Below are 20,000 nucleotides of genomic sequence, written 5' to 3' on the forward strand. Positions count from 1 at the left end.
ATTTCTCTCGCGCTTCCTCTTCTCATATTTAGTTTTGAGCCTGTTGTTTTTCATTTAATTTATTTTTTCGCTTTTTGTTTTATCTGCTTTCTGGAACCGTTCTTCAACGGACTCGAACCCTGTCGTTGCGGTCAACTCAGCTCTACATCCCAAGTCTCAAGCAGTCAGCTGGTAGTACGATAAGAAAGAGAATCCATCGGTGGCATCACACCAGCCCATATCATTAATTTTAAAGATGAAATGCAGCCATACATACCTCTGGCTACATAAGTCATGCTCTTCAGAAATGTAGACAGGTGTACGTATTCATAATGAGTCTGTGTTGTTCATGTTACCCCAACACAAATCGACTGTGTGGAACTCTGCGTTTTCACAGTGTAGTTTCAGCAGTGTTTTTCAGAAAGTTTTCTCAGTGCTCTGCAGGTTTGCTGTGTTCTGTTTGTAGTGCGTGCGTGTGTGTGTGATTCTTCAGTCACGCTGTGAGTTCTGCCGTCTAAGAAAATAAAGTGAATCGAGGCTAAAGATCCCTCAGAGAACACAATAACCTCAGAGGATGAAAGCAAACTGGTGAGCTGAGCGCAGCGTTTGTCTGGAAGAGAGATTCTGAGTCTACAAACCACAGCAGTGAGCAGATCCACTGTTCCCTGATCAGTGTGAAGGAGTTTATAGCCCTGACTGAAAACAGTGGATAACAGTTGTCTTTTTGCTGACTTTAGACACAGATATGTGTTCATTAATAGCTTTAATAGGTGATTAAAGTTTATCATGTAGTAAAACTGAGCTATTTAAAACTTGCCGGAACTACTTTATTTGTGCGTTTATCTAAATATAAATAAACTGCCAGAACTACTTTAGCTGTGCATTTATCTATAAAAATAAAAAAACTGCTGGAACAATTTTAGCTGTGTGCTTATCTGAAAATAAAAAAAACCTACCAGAACTACTTTATCTGTGCACTTATCTGAAAATAAAAAACCTGCCAGAACTACTTTAGCTGTGCATTTATCTATAAAAATAAAAAAAAAACTGCTGGAACAACTTTAGCTGTGTGCTTATCTTAAAATAAAAAAACCTACCAGAACTACTTTATCTGTGCATGTATATATTTAAAAAAACGACTTAAAGTACTTTATCTGTGCACTTATCTCAAAATAAAAAACTCCCAGAACTATTTTAGTTGTGCATTTATCTGAAAATATTCAATCTGCCAGAAGTACTTTAGCTGTGCACTTATCTAAAAACAAAAAAACCTGACGGAACTACTTTATCTGTGCGTTTAGCTGAAAAAAAAAAACTACTGGAACTACTTTATTTGTGTGCTTATCTGAAAATTTGTTAAAAACCTGCTGGAACTACTTTATCTGTGTGCTTATCTGAAAAAAAAACCACCGGAACTACTTTATCTTTGCACTTATCTGACAGTAAAAAAAAACCTACCAAAACTACTTTATCTGTGCACTTATCTGAAAATAACAAACCTGCCGGAACTACTTTGTCTATGTGTTTATTTAAAATAACAAAAACTGCCGGAACTACTTTATCTGTGCATTTATCTGAATATAACAAACCTGCTAGAACTATTTTATCTTAAAATAAAAAGCCTGCTGGAACTACTTTATCTGTGCTTATCCAAACATCTTAAAATGATCATCAGCCAATCAGAATCAAGCATTCAGCAGACAATGCATAGTATAAACCTTATACATATAATTTGTGTGTTACTGTATGTTCCAAATGCATGACCTAAAACTGTCTAGATGTAAAACATGTGATCAAACTCCACAATTGTCAATTAGCATAAACACTTAACCAGCGGGAGGTTTACAGTTATGAAGTGAGTTTCTAGTCAGAGCCAATGCAAATATTACTGCTTGCAAATCAGCGGCTGTATAAACACAGTATATGCTCATTCCAGAACTATACTGTGGTAAATAATCTGTCCAACTAAACTCTTCACATTAGCTTCTTGTGTTGTTGTTTTGACCATATACGGGCATTCGGCATGTTGACTACAGTGTGGAGATATTCAAGCCATCTGCCCGTGTGCTTTTTGACCATTTTTGACATAATCTCATGAATTAACGTCGCTTTGATGTTTGCCTGAATGATATAAAGCAGAAACATCAAACCATTAAGAGGAAATTCCTCCCGTATTTACAGGGAAGCATTTCTGAACTTTAATCATCTTTAATAATGACCACCAGAGTCGAACACGTTTAGTTTCCTGGAAGTTTTCAAGAGTAATCGCTTTATGTTCATTTTATTCACTGCTATGATGTATTCTTAAAAATTGGAAACATGTATGGCTTTTCTCACATCATTTAGAATTAAATTGAATGCATTGCAAATCAGCTATTTATATAGTTTAATATCATATACACTCCGGCCACTTTATTAGGTACACCTATCCGACTGCTCGTTAACGCAAATTTCTAATCAGCCAATCACATGGCAGCAACTCAATGCATTTAGGCATGTAGACATGATCAAGACGATCTGCTGCAGTTCAAAGCGAGCATCAGAATGGGGAAGAAAGGGGATTTAAGTGGCTTTGAAAGTGTCATGGTTGTTGGTGCCAGACGGGGTGGTCTGAGTATTTCAGAAACGGCTGATCTACTGGGATTGTCACGCACAACCATCTCTAGGGTTTACAGAGAAAAGTCCCATAAAAAGGGAAATGTCCAGTGAGCGGCAGTTCTGTGGCCACAAATGCCTTGTTGATGCCAGAGGTCAGAGGAGAATGGCCAGACTGGTTCCAGCTGATAGAAAGGCAACAGTAACTCAAATAAGCACTCGTTACAACCGAGCTCTGCAGAAGAGCATCTCTGAACACACAACACGTCCAACCTTGAGGCGGATGGGCTACAGCAGCAGAAGAGCACACCGGGTGCCGCTCCTGTCAGCTAAGAACAGGAAACTGAGGCTACAATTCACACAGACTCACCAAAACTGGACAGCAGAAGATTGGAGAAACGTTGCCTGCTCTGATGAGTCTCCATTTCTGCTGACACATTCGGATGGTCTGGTCGGAATTGGGCATCAACAACATGAAAGCATGGATCATCCTGCCTTGTATCAGCGGTTCAGGCTGGTGGTGGTGGTGTAATGGTGTGGGGGAGATTTTCTTTGGGTCCATTAGTACCAATTGAGCATCAACGCCACAGCCTACCTGAGTATTGCTGCTGACCATGTCCATCCCTTTATGAGCACAGTGTCTCCATCTTCTGATGGCTACTTCCAGCAGGATAATACGCCATATTCTAAAGCTTGAATCATCTCTGACTGGTTTCTTGAACATGACAATGAGATCACTGTACTCAAATGGCCTCCACAGTCACCAGTTCTCAATCCATTAGAGCAGCTTTGGGATGTGGTGGAACGGGAGATTGGCATCATGGATGTGCACCCCATAAATCTGCAGCAGTGATGCTATCATGTCAATATGGAGCAAAATCTCTGAGGAATATTTCCAGTAGCTTGTTGAATCTCTGCCATGAAGGATTAAGGCAGTTTGGAAGGCTAATGGAGGTCCTACCTGGTACTAGAAAGGTGTACCTAATAAAGTGGCCAGTGAGTGTAGATGCTTGTATTTGAGTTTTGGTAATTTCACAATCACAGAATATTCAAAATATTTAACACCATAATCCCAATATCATTATGTACTACTATAGAATGCTCCATTAGTTAATGCATTTACTAGCATTAACTAAGTATGAATAATCTGGTAAAGCATTCATTAATCATAGCTTATCGTTAACTAATGAATTAATAAATACAAAGTTTCTAACATTAGTTAATGCACTGTGGGTTAACATGAGCTAACATGAACCTAAATAGCATTATTTAACTTGAACAAACATAAATAAATACAGTAATACATGTAATACTAGTTTGTTCATGTTAATAATTGCATAAACTAATTGGTTATTTTATTTTACATGCTGTATCATAAATTGAATGTAAGGACTAAATTAAAAATGCTTAATAATAAACTATGATTTTGCACTAATATTTGTTATGCATCACAACAGTTAGTAAAGTGTTTAATCCAATTGCGCTGGAAGTTTATGTGCAATTAAAGTATGAACGTACGCCTGATGCAGTAACATTGTGCTGTAGAAGCAGCAGATGTGAGAGCAGTGAGGGTTGTGAACGCCTCTGACAGGGTAAACTGCAGTATTTCTTGAGCTCTGGCTGTGCTTTGAGCTCGTGCTGCTGCTCTTAAATGAGTTGATAATGTCGGTGTGAGTGAAACAGCCCTGGAGACCGTACATCTTCTCACCTCGCTGTGCTTTAACAAGAGCTGGAGCGCAGGAGATGACGACTGCTGCACTGGAGCTTTATATAGACTGGCTTTTCCCAATTTTCACCTTTGCTTTTAGTTACTGCGGTTCAGAGTCAGCTGAGGAGCAAGAGCTCTTCAGTACAGGGGCCGTTTAGGGAAGCTTTCTTTCTGCATTAATAGCGCAATCAGTCTCAACTTAAGGCTGTATGTTTGATTGGCCGCTGACAGCACGGGCTTGACCAATGAGATTAGGGGGTGTGGCTTGTGTTTGCTTGCTTTTACTTTGTTTAATGGGTTTGTTGCTGATTTAAAATTGCTTAAAATCATTTCAACCGTTCATCCATCTATTCACACATCCATCAGTCAAAACCTCCCCTGATCCTTCCATCTATATATCATTCTACTGCAATCCAATAATCAGTCCCTTATTCCTTCCCTCCATCCATTCATCATTCTATTCATCAGCCAGCCATCCATCCAACAAGCAATATCTCACTCCTTCACTCCATCCATCCATTTGTTCATCCACCCATCCATCTATCCATTCACACATGCTTCAGTCAATTCCTCCCTCCATCCATCCGTTCATCATTCATTCATTCATCCATCCATCCATTCATACATCCGTCCGTCCGTCCGTCCGTCCGTCCATCCATCCATTCATCATTTAATCACTGACCCATCCATCCATCCATCCATCCATCCAACAGTCAATTCCTCACTTCATCCCTCCATCCATCCATCCATTTATCATTCTATTGCCCATCCATCCATCCATCATTCTATTGCCCATCCATCTTTCCATCCATCCATCTATTACTGGCTCATTAATTCATCTAACCAACAGTCAGTTCCTTACTCCATCCATCATCCATCCATCCATTTATAACTATATTACCCATCCATTCTATCCGTTTATCCACCCATCAATCCAACAATCTCTTACCCCTTCCACCAATTAATAAATTTGTCCATCCATCCATCCATCCATCCGTCCATCCATCCATCCATCCATCCATCTATCTATCTGTCCATCTATCCCTCCATCCATCCATCCACCCACCCATCCATCCATTCATTCATTCTTCTTTTATTCTCCATCCATCCATTGTTCTATCATTTTATCTATCCATCCATCCAGCCAGCCAGCCATCCACCCACCCATCCAACTATACATCCATCCATCCATCCAGAAACCCACCGACCCATCCAACCATCCATCCATCCATATTTAATTGAGTTGTTTTCCTAATTTTAGATGATTGATTGACTGTTGTTCTTGTGTAAATCTCTGTCTGAGTATACTGTAGCTCATCTAATATTTGTCTGGTCCTCCTGGTGTCCGCAGTGGGTTCAGAGCGGGTTCAGGGTGGGTGTGTTTGATCTCGTCCTGCAGTGAGAAGGCCAAGGGTGGCATTTCTCGCTCCACTGCAGTTTTTGTGTCAGACTCTCAAAGGCTAATTACCCAGCTCATCACGGTGGGCTCGACAGGACCTCTTCTGAGAGCGGAGCACATCAATTATGTATTTCACAAGTATGAGATGAGACTCTGCTCAGATTTGGTGTGTGTTTCTCTGCGGTGGGTCTCCCCCCTCGTGTTTGACTACAGGTGGATGTTTCAACAAGCCTGACTCATGCAATTATCCTGCATTTTCAGCAGGATCTCTGGGTCAAACTCATCAGCAGCACTTCTCTGAATCGATTGCTGCTTATGATTCATTATTGTATGAAGGGGAATCATGAGGAATCAAACCATTTAGGATGTGACTTTCTTTTGCACTGTAAAAAATATTTTGAATATAAAAGAAACTTTTTTTTTTTTTTTACTTTTACTTTATTATTATTATTTATTGTTTTAAAATATACCAGCAATTACTGAGAGAAAATATATGCAATTATATTGGATGTAATATAACATATGGGGTCCAATTGAAAATAATATTTCTAAAGGTGTATTTACGTATAGATTTAAGCAACAACCGTAATAATAATGAAAAAAATAATTATGATTATATTATTATTATTATTATTAATAATAATAACAATAATAATAATAATAATAATAATAATAATAATAATAATAATAATAATAATAATAATAATAATAATAATATGAATATGAATATGAATAATGAATAATAATAATGAATAATGAATAATCATAAAAATACCTATATATATAATTGGAATTAGCATTATTTGCATAATATTTTATTCATTTAATATATATATATATATACTGTATATATATATATATATATATATATATATATATATATATATATATATATATATATATACACACACACACACACACACACACACACACACACACTGGCCTCTTTATTAGGTACACCTGTCCAACTGCAGTTCAGAGCGAGCATCATAATGAGGAAGAAATGTGATTTAAGTGACTTTAAGTGAAGAGAATGGTCCGACAAAGAGGAAATATCCAGTGAGCGACAGTTCTGTGGACGCAAATGCCTTGTTGATGCCAGAGGTCAGAGGAGAATGGCCAGACTGGTTCCAGCTGATAGAAAGGCAACAGTAACTCAAATAAGCACTCGATACAACCGAGCTCTGCAGAAGAGCATCTCTGAACACACAACACGTCCAACCTTGAGGCGGATGGGCTACAGCAGCAGAAGAGCACACCGGGTGCCGCTCCTGTCAGCTAAGAACAGGAAACTGAGGCTACAATTCACACAGACTCACCAAAACTGAACAATAGAAGATTGGAGAAACGTTGCCTGCTCTGATGAGTCTCCATCTCTGCTGACACATTCGGATGGTCAGATCAGAATTTGGTGTCAAAAAATTGAAAAGCATGGATCCATCCTGCCTTGTATCAGCGGTTCAGGCTGCTGGTGGTGGTGTAATGGTGTGGGGGAGATTTTCTTGTTTCATTAGCACCAATTGAGCATGGTGTCAACACCACAGCCTACCTAACCATTGTTGCTATATTTCCAGTACCTTGTTTAATCTATCCCACTACTGATTAAGGCAGTTCTGAAGGCAAAAGGGGGTCAAACCCAGTACTAGTAAGGTGTACCTAATAAAGTGGCCGTTTTGTCAGTTTGTATGTATATGTTTATATGTGTATGTATGTGTGTGTATATTTACACACACACACACACACACACACACACACACACACATATATATATATATATATGCATACAAACTGTGCACACTGTTTTAACATAAAGAATGCATAATGTTATCAAATGATAAGTTTGTACAATTAAATGTCCATCCACAAGTAGGATAATAAGAAAGAAAATAGAACACTAAATGCATAGCAACAACATGGCAATCAGTCTTTTTGCACATTAAAATATGATATTGTATTGTTTTATTTTCATGTTGTTTCTTGAAAACAGTAAAAGCAAAAAGTATAGGTCTGGTCATTTTTGGTGCGTTATCAGTGCAGTCGTGGTTGCTTTAGCGTTTCTCTTCGGGGCTGTCATACTAATAATTCATTCTTCTTAAGTTTATTTTTGCAGAAGTGAGCTGGGTTTAAATAAGGATCATCCACGCCTGCTGACTGTAATGATGAGTACAACAGAACTATTCTTAGTAACTCGTTTCCTGTAGACTGAAGTCTCGTCAGCTAAATCTGCAACATGCTTTTCTCACACTTATATATTTTTGCAAAATCGTCCAAATGCTAATGCACCGCTTAAATGTTGGAACCGTTTCCTATCTCTGGCTGTCTGAGGGAATTTCTGCCGACTTGTGTTTTTGTGTTGCTTTTTTTTTTGTATGCTGTCTGCAGAAATAATGCTCAAAAATAGACATTTCTCACAGTTCACATTGCGCTGAGCTCTCCTGTTAGGAAATGTCGTGCAGGAGCGTTCTGCAGAAACTCTTCCCAGTCCACAGCTGAATAATCAATCAATATTTATGATTTTATAAGTCGTGTTCATTGGCAGAATGCTGTAGTGGAGGAAAACTGCGCAGGAGTCTTGATGTCCTGTAAATCTTGACGTGTGGTATTGTTGGCTGTGTGAACACTTGACAGCTGTCTTCACTGTTCTCTGCTCCGTCTGGAAAGCACCGCGGTAAACACAGTGTGTCATTCAGCTCTGCATGCAGACACTCGCAGAAACAAACATCCAAACGGGGGAATCCTGAAGAACCGTTCAGGTGGCACAGTGGAGAGAATAGAGAGATTTCTGCTTTCTTCTGCAAACGTGTCTACTTTCTAGCTGAGCTGCTGAAGCCTCTTTTAAAAAGATGAATATTCATTACCTAGTAAGATATTTAGTACGTCATAACAGCATAACATCCAACTGCAACTGCTTCTGCTATCATCCATAGTGCTCATGACACCTTATTTCACTGCTTTTGGAAATGCTTTAATGAAATGTAAAACTGAAAAAGGAATTAAAGCACAGACATTTTAATCAGACAGAAATCATGTTTAGAAATATGGTCTTTTTACTCATCTATCCATCCTTCCATCTATCTTTCCATTAATCCATCCATCCATCCATCTATCCTTCTGGCTTTTTTGTGTGGCTATCTGTTCATCCACCCTTCCATCTTTTCATTCATCCATCTATCTGGCCATCCATCCATCCAATTTTCCATCCATTCATTCTTCCAATAATTCGTGAATTGGGCTTTCTGTTTGGCCATGTGTCCATCTGTTCCTCCATCCATCCGTTTATCTGGCTTTCTGTCTGGCTGTCTGTCCATCCATCCATTCATTAACCCGTCCACCAATCCATCCATCTAGCCATCCATCTATTTGACTTTCTCTTTTGCCATACATCCATCCATTCATCCATCTATCCATCCATTTTTCCATCCATCCATCTGGCTTTCTGTTTAGCCATCTGTTCATCTGTCCTTTCATCCATCCACCCTTCCATCAATCCATCCATCTATTCATCCATCCATCTATTTTGCTTTCTCTCTGGCCATCCATCCATCTTATCCATTAATTTTTCTATCCATCCATCCTTCCATCCATCCATACATACATACATCCATTTATCTGGCTTTCTTTTTAGCCATCTGTCCATCCGTCCTTTCATCCATCCATCCATCCGTCTGTCCATGCATTAATCTGACTTTCTGTCTGGCTATCTGTTCATCCATACATCCATCCATCCATCCATTGCTCTGGCTTTCTTTCTGGCTATCTTTCCATCCATCTATCCATCCATTTTTCCATCTATCTATTCTTCTATCCATCCATCTATCTGGCTTTCTGTTTGGCTATCCATCCATCCATCCATCCATCCATCCATTCACCCTTCCATCAATCCATCAATCTATCTGGCTTTCTCTCTGGCCATCCATCCATTTTTCCGTCCATCCATTTATCTGGCTTTCTATTTAGTCATCTGTCCATCCGTCCTTTCATCCGTCCATCCATCCATCCATCCACCCATCAATTTATCTGGCTTTCTGTCTGGCTATCTGTCCATCCATCCATCCATCCTTCAATCATCCATTAATCTGACTTTCTGTCTGGCTATCTGTCCATCCATCCATCCATCCGTCCATCCATGCAGCTTTCTCGCTGGCCATCCATCCATCTATCTATCTATCCATTTTTCGATCTATTCATTCTTCCATTCATCCATCTATCTGGCTTTTTTGTTTGGCCATCCATCCATTCTTCCATCCTTTAATCCGTCCATCCATTCATTTGCCTTTCTGTCTGGCTATACATCCATCCATCCATCCATCTGGCTTCATCTTTGCCCATCCATCCATCTACCCATCCATTTTTGCATCTATTAATTTTTTCATCCATCCATCTGGCTTTCTGTTTGGCAGTCCATCCATCCATCTATCCATCTTGCTTTCTGTCTGGCCATCCATCCACCCATCTATTTATTTATCTATCTGGCTTCTTCACTGGCCATCCATCCATCTATCCATCCATTTTCTATCCATTCATCTATCTGGCTTTCTGTTTGGCTATCCTTCCATCCTCTTGTGATATTGTGCATTAGCCAGATGAACATCCTTTTTCATTTCAAACTTTTCCCCCTACTGAGGAATTGCAGTTTAAAAGCCTTACATGAGATCTGAGGACAGACAAAACGAAGCCAGCGTCCCGGGTCACATTACATCTCAGAGGCTCATTAAATCATAAAGCCGAGCGGACGGATGCATACATACGCACATGCTGTACGAGGGCTTTCCTGGCACGAGAATTGATGGTGCCGTACAGCTGCTGCGCTGGGATCAGAGCGCCAGAACCAATTACAGCTGATCAAGTGTAGAGGATCAACCGAGGGGAGGGGGAAACACATCGAGAGGGAAGACCAAAAGAAAAGGAGGAACGAGAGAGCAGAAGGAGGAAGGTGAGGAGAGAGCAACTCAAGTGGCTGCAGACATTCGCTCAGTGACAGCGGAGCAGCTATTTTAAAAGCAGTTTCGCCAACAGGAGGGGAGGGAACTTGAGAGTTTTCAGAGAGCGACTGTGCAGTTTGACTGTGGCAGCGCTTCAGGGACAGACAGCGGCGCTCCAGCTGCTCCCGAACGCCCGTCTGCGCCTGCCCCAACCGCAGCTTCACACCGGGGTCGTGGCCGTGCTGGCACGTGGGGCGGACGGGCTGGCCCGGGATGGCCGCTGCGATGCCCGCTACGATGCCCGCTGTTCGGGGGGAAGTGAGCAGATGATGAGCGAGATGTCGTTCAGCGGGCGAGACAGTATCCCGCAGGATGGGGCGCCGGGAAGCAGGAACGCCCGGGTCAAGCGGGCCGTGCGGATATCCAGCATCGTCGCGCAGGAGGTCAGTGTGCTCAGGTCACTGTTGTCTATAAAGGGGTCAAAGCAATGCAAGTTGAAAAATAAAGGAGTTTTGGGTTCTAAGTGAAGAGGAAAGAGGAGTTTGTCAGGTTTTTGAATCAGGAGTTTTTTTATTTCAACCATGCAAGTTTGAAATGAAAAGGAAGCAATGTTGCATAATGTGTCAGTATTAGAATGAGATCTGTTTTTTAACGCTGTTGCAGGTTGGACATTTAGAATGAGTTTGTTCAATCAATGCATGTTGGAATTGAAAAGAAAACAATGTTGCAAAATGGTTTAGAATGAGTTCTGTTTTATCAGTTTTTTTAATAATGCAGTTTGGAAATTTAGGATGAGTTTTCTGGAATGAGGAGTCTGGAATGAGTGGAATGAGTATTATTGTTATTCTTTTTTATTCAAACGATGCAAGTTTGAAATGAAAAAGGAAACAATGTTGCAAAATGTTTCAGTTTTGGAATGAATTCTATTTTTATCATTGTTGTTTTTAAACAACGCAAGTTAGACATTAAAAGAAAATAATGTTGCAAAATGTGTCACTTTCAGAATGTTTTATTTCCTTATTTTGTATTTAAATTATGCGAGTTGAAAATGAAGTGGAATCAATGTTGTAAACTGTGAATATTAGAATGAGTTCTGTTTTTATCATTATTACAGGTTGGAAATTAAGAATGAGTGTGTTCGATCAAAGCAAGTGGGAAATGAAAAGAAAACAATGATGCTTAATGTTGCCGAATGAGTTTTATTTTTTATCTTTTTTTTTCAAATTCTGGAACTTGTACATTTAGAATTGTTGTGTTCTGGAGGATGAGTGAAATGAGTAGTATTTTATTCCTTTTTATTCAGTCAATGTTATGCGAGTTAGTAATGAAAAAGAAACAATGTTGCAAATTGTGTCAGTTTTAGAGTTCTATTATTGTTCTTCTTGCAGGTTGGAAATTAGGAATGAGTGTGTTCAATCAATGCAAATTGGAAATGAAAAGGAAACAATGTTGCAAAATGTTTTAGAATGAGTTCTGTTTTTATCATAATTTTTTTTGTCAAATAATTGGCAATTATATAATAAGTCGTACATTTACAATGAGCGTGTTCTGGACTGAGAATATTTGGAATGAGTATAATTTTTATTCCTTTTTATTCAAACAATGCAAGTTTGAAATAAAAAGGTAACAATGTTGCATAATGTGTCAGTTTTAAAATCAGTTCTGTTTTATCGTTCTTGCAAGTTGGAAATTTAGATTGAGTGTGTCAGGTTCCAAGTAATGCAAGTTGGACATGAAATGGAAACAATGTCGCAAAATGTGTCATTATTAGAACGAGTTGTGTTGTTACATCCCTTCCGTTTCTTTTTTATGGTCATAGGGGAACGAAAAGGAACACATTAAGCCAGCTGTAATTACATCACGTGACAGATCTTACCTATTACCTCTCCTCCGTCTAGAATAATACACAGATAAGATGTTCACACTCCAGTTCTCCAGCTTCTCAAGTTAATCAAACAATGATGGATCAAAGCAAATGGGGGAAAAACACACAAAACAAATGTCAAACACAACTCAAGTTCACACGAAACGCCGGTTATTACGAACTGATGCAGCATTTTCCTTATAGCGTGTCCCACCATTCTGCAGCACAACGATTGAAGTGTGCTCAATGGCATCATCGCACGTCAGTCCATGTCCTAAATGATTGAAATCCAACACAGCCTACCCACATATGCCATAAACACAAAACAAAACCAACAAAAGCACAGTCCCCAAACTGTATAACGTCTTAGACGTAGCATCTGTTTTTATCATTCTTGCAGGTTGGAAACTAGGAATAAGTGTGTTCAATCAATGCAAGTTGGAAATGAAAAGAAAACAATGTTGCAAAATGTTTTAAAACGAGTTTTATTTTATCATATTTTTTTTTGTTTTTGTCAAATAATGGAAGTTGTAAATTTACAATGAGTCTGTTAGATTGTGAAAATGTGGAATCGTAACCTCAGAATTAAAGGTTCTATCTGACATTATTGTCAAAGTGAGTTATTGACATATTCTTTTTAAATGGCAACTTATTTACATTATGGGATGTTTTTTATAAGTTGTTTACATTTTAAAACTTTTTTTTTTACTAAACAAATGTTACACACATAGGGCCCTATCATACACCCGGCGCAATGTTGCGCAAGGCGCAACGCAATAGTTGTTTGCTAGTTTCAGCTCGGCGCAAGAGTCGTTTTGATGTTTTGCGCTATGCTGTTTAAATAGCAAATGCATTTGCGCTCATTTGTGCGCCCATAGGCGTTTTGCTCTAAAAAGGAGGAGTGTTGAGGTGCATTGCTGGCGCGTTGCTATTTTGAGAAACTATAATAGATTTTTCATTAGACCAGAACAAGGCCAGTCTATTGTCCAACGCAGAGCGCGTTAGTTGTGCGCCTCGCTTACACACTGCTTAATACACACAAGATGTAAAGCAATACACAAATATCTTTACATATAAAAAAGAATTAAACGTTTTCAGTTCATTCAAAACAATTTGCTTTTGTATCATTTTATTATTATTGTATTATTTATTATATCCATATTTATATTTGTTTTATTAAAAACAAGCTTAGATTTACCCACCAGGTTTTAGACCGTATAGGGTTGTTTGACCACACTTCGTTATTTTTGTTAATTTATTAGTTTGCTGGAAATTAGAGCTGAATTTAGAAATAGTTTTGAAATCTTTGCGCTTAACAAGCTAAATAAATTTTTTATAGGCTAATGGATGTCTGTGCGTACAAGGTTTCCCTATCCACGAGAGTGAAAGTGAAAGTAGATAATGAGGAGGCTCATCTCTCATTCTCGCGCTGCAGATGCTCTGTTTAACTGTTTTCTTGCTAATGAAACGCTCAGTTTTTATATATATATATAACTCATTAAGAAAATAAGCTCTACTCTTTTAGACCCTTTTAGAATGCAGATAGAACCTTATGATTCCAAGGTGACAGAATGAGTGTTATTTTATTCCTTTTTTATTCAAACAATGCAACTTTGAAATGAAAAGGAAACAATGTTGCATAATGTGTCAGTTTTCGAATGAATTCTATTATTATCATTCTTTTTTTTCTTCTTTTTTTTTTGCAAAAAACGCACGTTGGATATCAAAGGAAACAATGTTGCAAGATGTGTCAGTTTTGGAATGAGATTTATTTTTATCATGTCATTATCATTATCACAGCCATATCACCCTGCAGCCCAAGACCGGTTACTCACTGAAGCTAAGCAGGGCTGAGCCTGTTCAGTACCTGGATGGGAGACCACTAGGGAACACTAGGTTGCTGTTGGAAGTGGTGTTAGTGAGGCCAGCAGGGGGCGCTCAACCTGGGGTCTGTGTGAGTCCTAATGCCCCAGTAAAAGTGAAGAGGAGTCTACACTGTCGGTGGGCGCTGTCTTTCAGATGAGACGTTAAATCGAGGTCCTGACTCTCTGTGGTCATTAATAACCCCATGGCACTTCTCGTGAAAGAGCAGGGGTGTAACCCCGGTGTCCTGACCAAAGTCCCTCTATCGGCCCTCTATCATGGCCTCCCAATCATCCCCTTCCACTGAATTGGCTCTACCACTGTCTCTCCACTCCACCAATAGCTGGTGTGTGGTGAGCGCACTGGTGCTGTTGTCCTGTGGCAGCTGTCGCATCATCCAAGTGGATGCTGCACACTGGTGGTGGTGTGGAGAGACCCCCCCCCCCCCCCCCTCATGATTGTTAAGCGCTTTGGGTGTATGGCCATACATAATAAATGTGCTATATAAATACACATTACATTACATCATACCTGTTTTTAAGTAATGCATGTTGGACGTCAGGAATGGGTGTTTTTTGGAGTGAGGATCAGGGAAATTAGTTTCAAATTTATTGCTTTTTATTCAATCAATCCAAGTTTGAAATGAAAATGAAACAATGTTGCAACACGTATCGGAATGAGATCTATTTCATTATTTGTTAATAATGCAAGTTGGAAATAAAGGGAATCAATGATGCAAGCTGTATTGAATCAACAAGCAACTCTGCAGAAGACGATGTGTAATTGTCAGCTCAGTTTAGTGTTTGTTTAGTTCAGTAATGTTGCAAATCTTACATTTTATTATATACAGTGTATACAGACCACTTTAAAATGATCTGTTTCTCAAGATTTTCTGGATTGATTAGGTATAAATATTAATATTTTGTTTTATAAAGGTCTAGCCTAGCATTAGTGCCTGCTCACTTTCCATGCTTCCGTTTCCTCTCTCACCGCTTTCGGTGCCCCCTCCTCCTCTCAGCAAGCCGAGGTCGCGTAGCTTCTCCCGCAAAACATCCCTAATGTTGTTTTTGTGGAAGTAAGACTCGTGTAGCGTAGCATGGTGGTACACGAGGACATCTGGTGTTCTGGTGTCCGTATGTTGTGTAGGACAGGCCACAACATAGAATAAGCACCATTTTGGATCAGGAGCGGCCGTTGCGAGCGACCGCCGCGCCGCCATCTTGAAAAAGAGATAATAAACTGATATTCTTCCAAGTTTCTGATACAAATACTTTTACAAAAATCATGAATGTTTTAATTTGTGTATATTTTATTAGAGCGACATTTAATCATGAGCTCAATTCAGATCCAGCAGTTTTTCAGCTCAGTTTAGTTCAATATTGATTCAGTTGAGTTCAATAATGGTGTCAGTGCTGAAGAGTTAACAAGCTGAATCCAGCTATGAGCAGCTCTACGGGAGGCCGTTTATTCATTATTCAGCGTCATTGATTCAGTTCAATAATGTCCATGTTGCTGTCATTATTCAGCTCAAATGTTGTTCTTATCTAGTAGTGCACTTAAATAGTAAGTCGGTTTCTCTGAAAACACTTGTTTGGTATCTGGTTTAAGGTGGAAACAGCCCAGTCCTCCAGAATAAGTCAGTTTTAGATATTGCAGCGCATGCTTTATTTCTCAGGAGAGCTCTCCTCAAGCGTGGACCGCAGCGTCTCGCCTCCAGGAAACAGACACATTTTTTTGTTGCTGATTTTCTGGAAATGTTTCCTCAGCGAGATTCACGAAACACATTACCAGCCTGATTCGCTGTGTTTTATCACATTACACCGTGTGATTGTTGCATGTCTCGTCTCATGAGCCTCACAGCAACTATTAAGAGGAAAATATGATTCATTGAGCAGCTTACAAGGCTCATTTTCTGCAGAGCATTGATGTATTGCGTTCCCGCGGACGCTGTAATGTGTTTGTCTTTCTAATTCTGTATCTTTCATGCTGTTATTTTTTTTAATGGCTCATGTGCTCAGTTTAGACTAAACGTTGACCATAACTGGTCATATATGGAGGAGAGCGGATGAATTATTACTGTATGTTCAAAAACAAATTGACTTCTTTTTCCCCCGTCCTCCCTCATAGGAAATTACATTGACTGTTTTTATTGAGGCGTTTGGCCCCGCCAGCAGTAATTGACTAGAGGAGGTGAGGGGAGACAGAAAGACCACCGTCGTTCATCACTTTTACAAACAATGCCCTTGAATGCAGCAATCAGTGTCTGTGAACAAATACATCAACAGGGTTTTCCAGATGCCCTGTAAGCTGTCTCCTCTGTAGTCGCTTTAAACCCCTCAGGACGGGCTAACTTGACCGAGACCACAGAGAGCATGAATAGATAGAGACAGGGAGCAAAGCACGGACAAACTGAAGATTAGCCACAGTGATGTCTCACTCATGTTAACCAGATTAGAAACGCTTACTAGTGCAGTGTGTTATTATTATTTTGATGGTTATTCAAAGCAGACATATAGAAGACAGTAAGGGTGCAACAATTCAGACTTTTCAATCCAGACTTTGGTTTTAGCTCACCGTTTCGGTACAGATTGGTGTATGATATGTTTAGTAAATCATTCATTCATTTTCTTGTCGGCTTAGTCCCTTTATTAATCCGGGGTCGCCACAGTGGAATGAACCGCCAACTTATACTGCAAGTTTTTACGCAGCGGATGCCTTTCCAGCTGCAACCCATCTCTGGGAAACATTCACACACACACTCATACACTACGGACAATTTAGCCTACCCAATTCACCTGTACTGCATGTGTTTGGACTGTGGGGGAAACCGGAGCACCCGGAGGAAACCCCCGCGAAGGCAGGGAGAACATGCAAACTCCACACAGAAACACCAACTGAGCCGAGATTCAAACCAGCAACCCAGCAACCTTCTTGGTGTACTAGCACTACCTACTGCACCACTGCCTCTGCAGTTTAGTAAATCAAATTTCAAGAGTTCACACTTAACAGATAATCAATAAAGCGTTTTTGGCATGCTGTCCCGGGAGAGAGCCCTGAGCTCGTAATATCCTCGAGCCTGGGGCTCCCTCCCGTTAGAAGGGCGAGAGGGGAGTTGGAGGTCAGGTAGGTCTCGAAAACTCCCCTGCTTGTCACCGTGAGAAGTGTGAACTGAGGTTGTATTGGGTGATAATTTGTTTTAGTCGATTTGGCTATGGTTCATGTTTTGGACGGTGGGAGGAAACCGGGGAACCCGGGGGAAACCCACGCGAACACGGGGAGATCATGCAAACTCCGCACAAAAACACCGACCGGCCTGAAAGGTTGGACCGGCGGTGTTCTTGCTGTGAGGCAACAGTGCTAGCCACTGGGCCACCGTGTCGCCCAATCAGAAAAGGAGGAGGATGAAGGGGTGGAAAGGGGGGAGCTTCAAGATGAAGATAACTGGAGTGACAAACTCAGGTTATTTATAATGCTTCCGTAATCATCTAATAGGGCTGATTACGGAGCTAATAAGGAGCCAGCCGTGTTGATTATGAGCACGTGATCTTCTCGAAATTAGTTTATGAATAAACCACACAAAAAAAAGCAAAATACAATACAAAATGAAGACACTACAGCAAAGATAATACTAAAATAAACAGTGCTTTTAGGGTTTTCATACCTAGCAGTTGCATGGACTGAACTATATAAATAATATAAAACTGCATGCTATGTGTAATCTACACTAAATGCATTAAATGTGTGCTACATAGCTATTCAGTCAAGAACAGAGGGATTTCTTCATCATTTTTGTTGTTGGATTAATGTTAAATGCATAAAATTGTAATGCATAACCAAACAAAACTGCAATATCCATATGCATATTGAACCACGGAGGTTGTACCAAATGGTACAATGTTATATTGAGTATTGCGGCATCCCTAGAACATAGTAGAAATTAGGGCTGCTCGATTATGGGAAAAATCATAAATCAATATTATTTTGGTCGTAATTGTAATCACGATTATTCAAAACAATTATCAGTTGAAGTCTAAATTATTCGCCCTTCTGTGAATATTTTTTTAATATAGAAATATTTCCCAAATGATGTTTAACAGAGGAATTTCTCACAGTATTTCCTCTAATGTTTTTTCTTCTGGCTTATTTGTTTTTCTTCGGCTAGAATAAAAGCAGGTGTAAATATTGTGAAACCCATTTTAATAGCTCAATATTATTAGCCCCCTATATATGTTTGATTGTCAGCTGCAGAAACTACTGTTATACAATGACTTGCCTAATTACCCTAATGACTGTCACTTTAAGCTGAATATCAGTATCTTGAAAAATATCTAGTAAAATATGTGCTGTTATCATAGCACAGATAAAAGAAATCAGTGATTAGAAATGAGTTATTAAATCTGTTGTGTTTAAACTGTGCTTCAAGCATCTTCACTGTAAGAAAAAAACTTTAGCTTCAGCAGTCCTTCAGTTAAGAGCAGTGAGGGATTTTCTCCTTTTGTTGTTTGATTAATAATAAAAACTGTCGGCAGCAGGGATAATGCGCGCTGTCTCTTTGATTTTAGCTTCCGGGTTTAAAATGATTTTTGGGGCGGGATCAAAATCGGCGACGTAGCGCAGTACTGCAAGTGCAATGATGATGCGTCGGTTTCTCATTATTATTCATAGCGGAGTTTTCTTATCCTATGAGAAGAGCCGGCTGCTTAATTATTCATGAGAGCACGTGCTTTCCGAAGGCAGACCTGCCAGTTTCAAGCAAGCTGTGAGACACGGACCCACGGCACGCAGTAGCCGTTCATAAAGGCTCGTATGTGTTTGTTTCCATGATCCACGCGGTTTGTTGCATGTTTTTCTCCCCGCGATCTTGTCAGGGCCGATCATACAGCAAAGCTGTGTGTGTGCTGCAAGCATTTTTGTTGGGAGAGCAGCACGAGAATTGAAAAATGGCAGACGTTGTCTTTTATCAGGAGTTCGTTCACAACATGGCCGTGCTGCTGTGTTTGCCTAAATCCTCTATATTACCAGCAGTGCTAATGGTTAAAATAGACAGGTCAGGAGACCTGCTGCACTGAGTCTGCATTCAGATCTATAATTTAGACCCGGGGATTGAGGGAGAATCCTCATTTATAGTGTTTACATGAACACACTTATCTTTATAATAATATAAATTGTGGTTATGTGTATATGAAATTACGAATAACAAATGTAGCAGGGCATTAAATTACTGTTTATTTCTTTGCATTTTAACTTTGTGAGCTATAAACTCATGCGTCTCTCCACGGTTTGTGTCTCATTTTGTGATCAAACTGTCATAAACAGTTATTCGCTTCCCTTCTCCCCTGATGGCCACGCCCACTCCTGCCCTGTGCTCGCGGAGCTCCACGCCCATCACTCATGCACCTTTTGAAATAATTCTGAAGTAGACTTTAACCGAAAGTGGGTGATGTCATGGCCCTTTAAATGTTCATAAATGTTTTACTGACACTTTTAAAACTATTTATTGCACCCTTGTTATTCTTTTGTCCCTGCTTCGGATGAAAGTCTCTTCTGAATAAATGTAAATGTAGTAATCATTAATTCATGAACATCTTAAATTAGCAGTGTATGCCTCATTTACATGTAAGTATAGATATATTCTGTAGAATCTGCTGTATAAAAACCTGTCCCTAAAGC

The 20,000-nt window shown here is 39.7% G+C and overlaps 2 protein-coding genes across 8 annotated transcripts in view; both read left to right on the forward strand.

The window, feature by feature from the left end:
• katnip (katanin interacting protein) overlaps positions 1-20,000 on the forward strand; it is a 1,410,884-nt gene that overhangs the window by 865,540 nt on the left and 525,344 nt on the right. The gene's annotated exons all lie outside the window — the stretch shown is intronic.
• The window catches only part of kcnh2b (potassium voltage-gated channel, subfamily H (eag-related), member 2b), a 322,770-nt gene that overhangs the window by 221,190 nt on the left and 81,580 nt on the right, over positions 1-20,000 (forward strand). The window contains exon 1 of one of the 7 annotated variants that reach the window (XM_087310041.1): positions 10,560-11,046. The exons of 5 other annotated variants lie outside the window; for them this stretch is intronic. In XM_087310041.1, coding sequence (XP_087166167.1) covers positions 10,930-11,046 — 117 coding nt within the window. In that variant the 5' untranslated portion in view covers positions 10,560-10,929. Of the gene's footprint in view, positions 1-10,559; positions 11,047-20,000 lie in introns of those variants that run through there. One more of the 7 variants, XM_087310040.1, reaches the window with a different exon arrangement.

The sequence above is a fragment of the Danio rerio genome, chromosome 24 (genome assembly GCF_052040795.2).
Source record: "Danio rerio strain M-AB ecotype USA chromosome 24, GRCz13ab, whole genome shotgun sequence".
In the NCBI taxonomy this organism is placed as follows: Eukaryota; Metazoa; Chordata; class Actinopteri; order Cypriniformes; family Danionidae; genus Danio; species Danio rerio.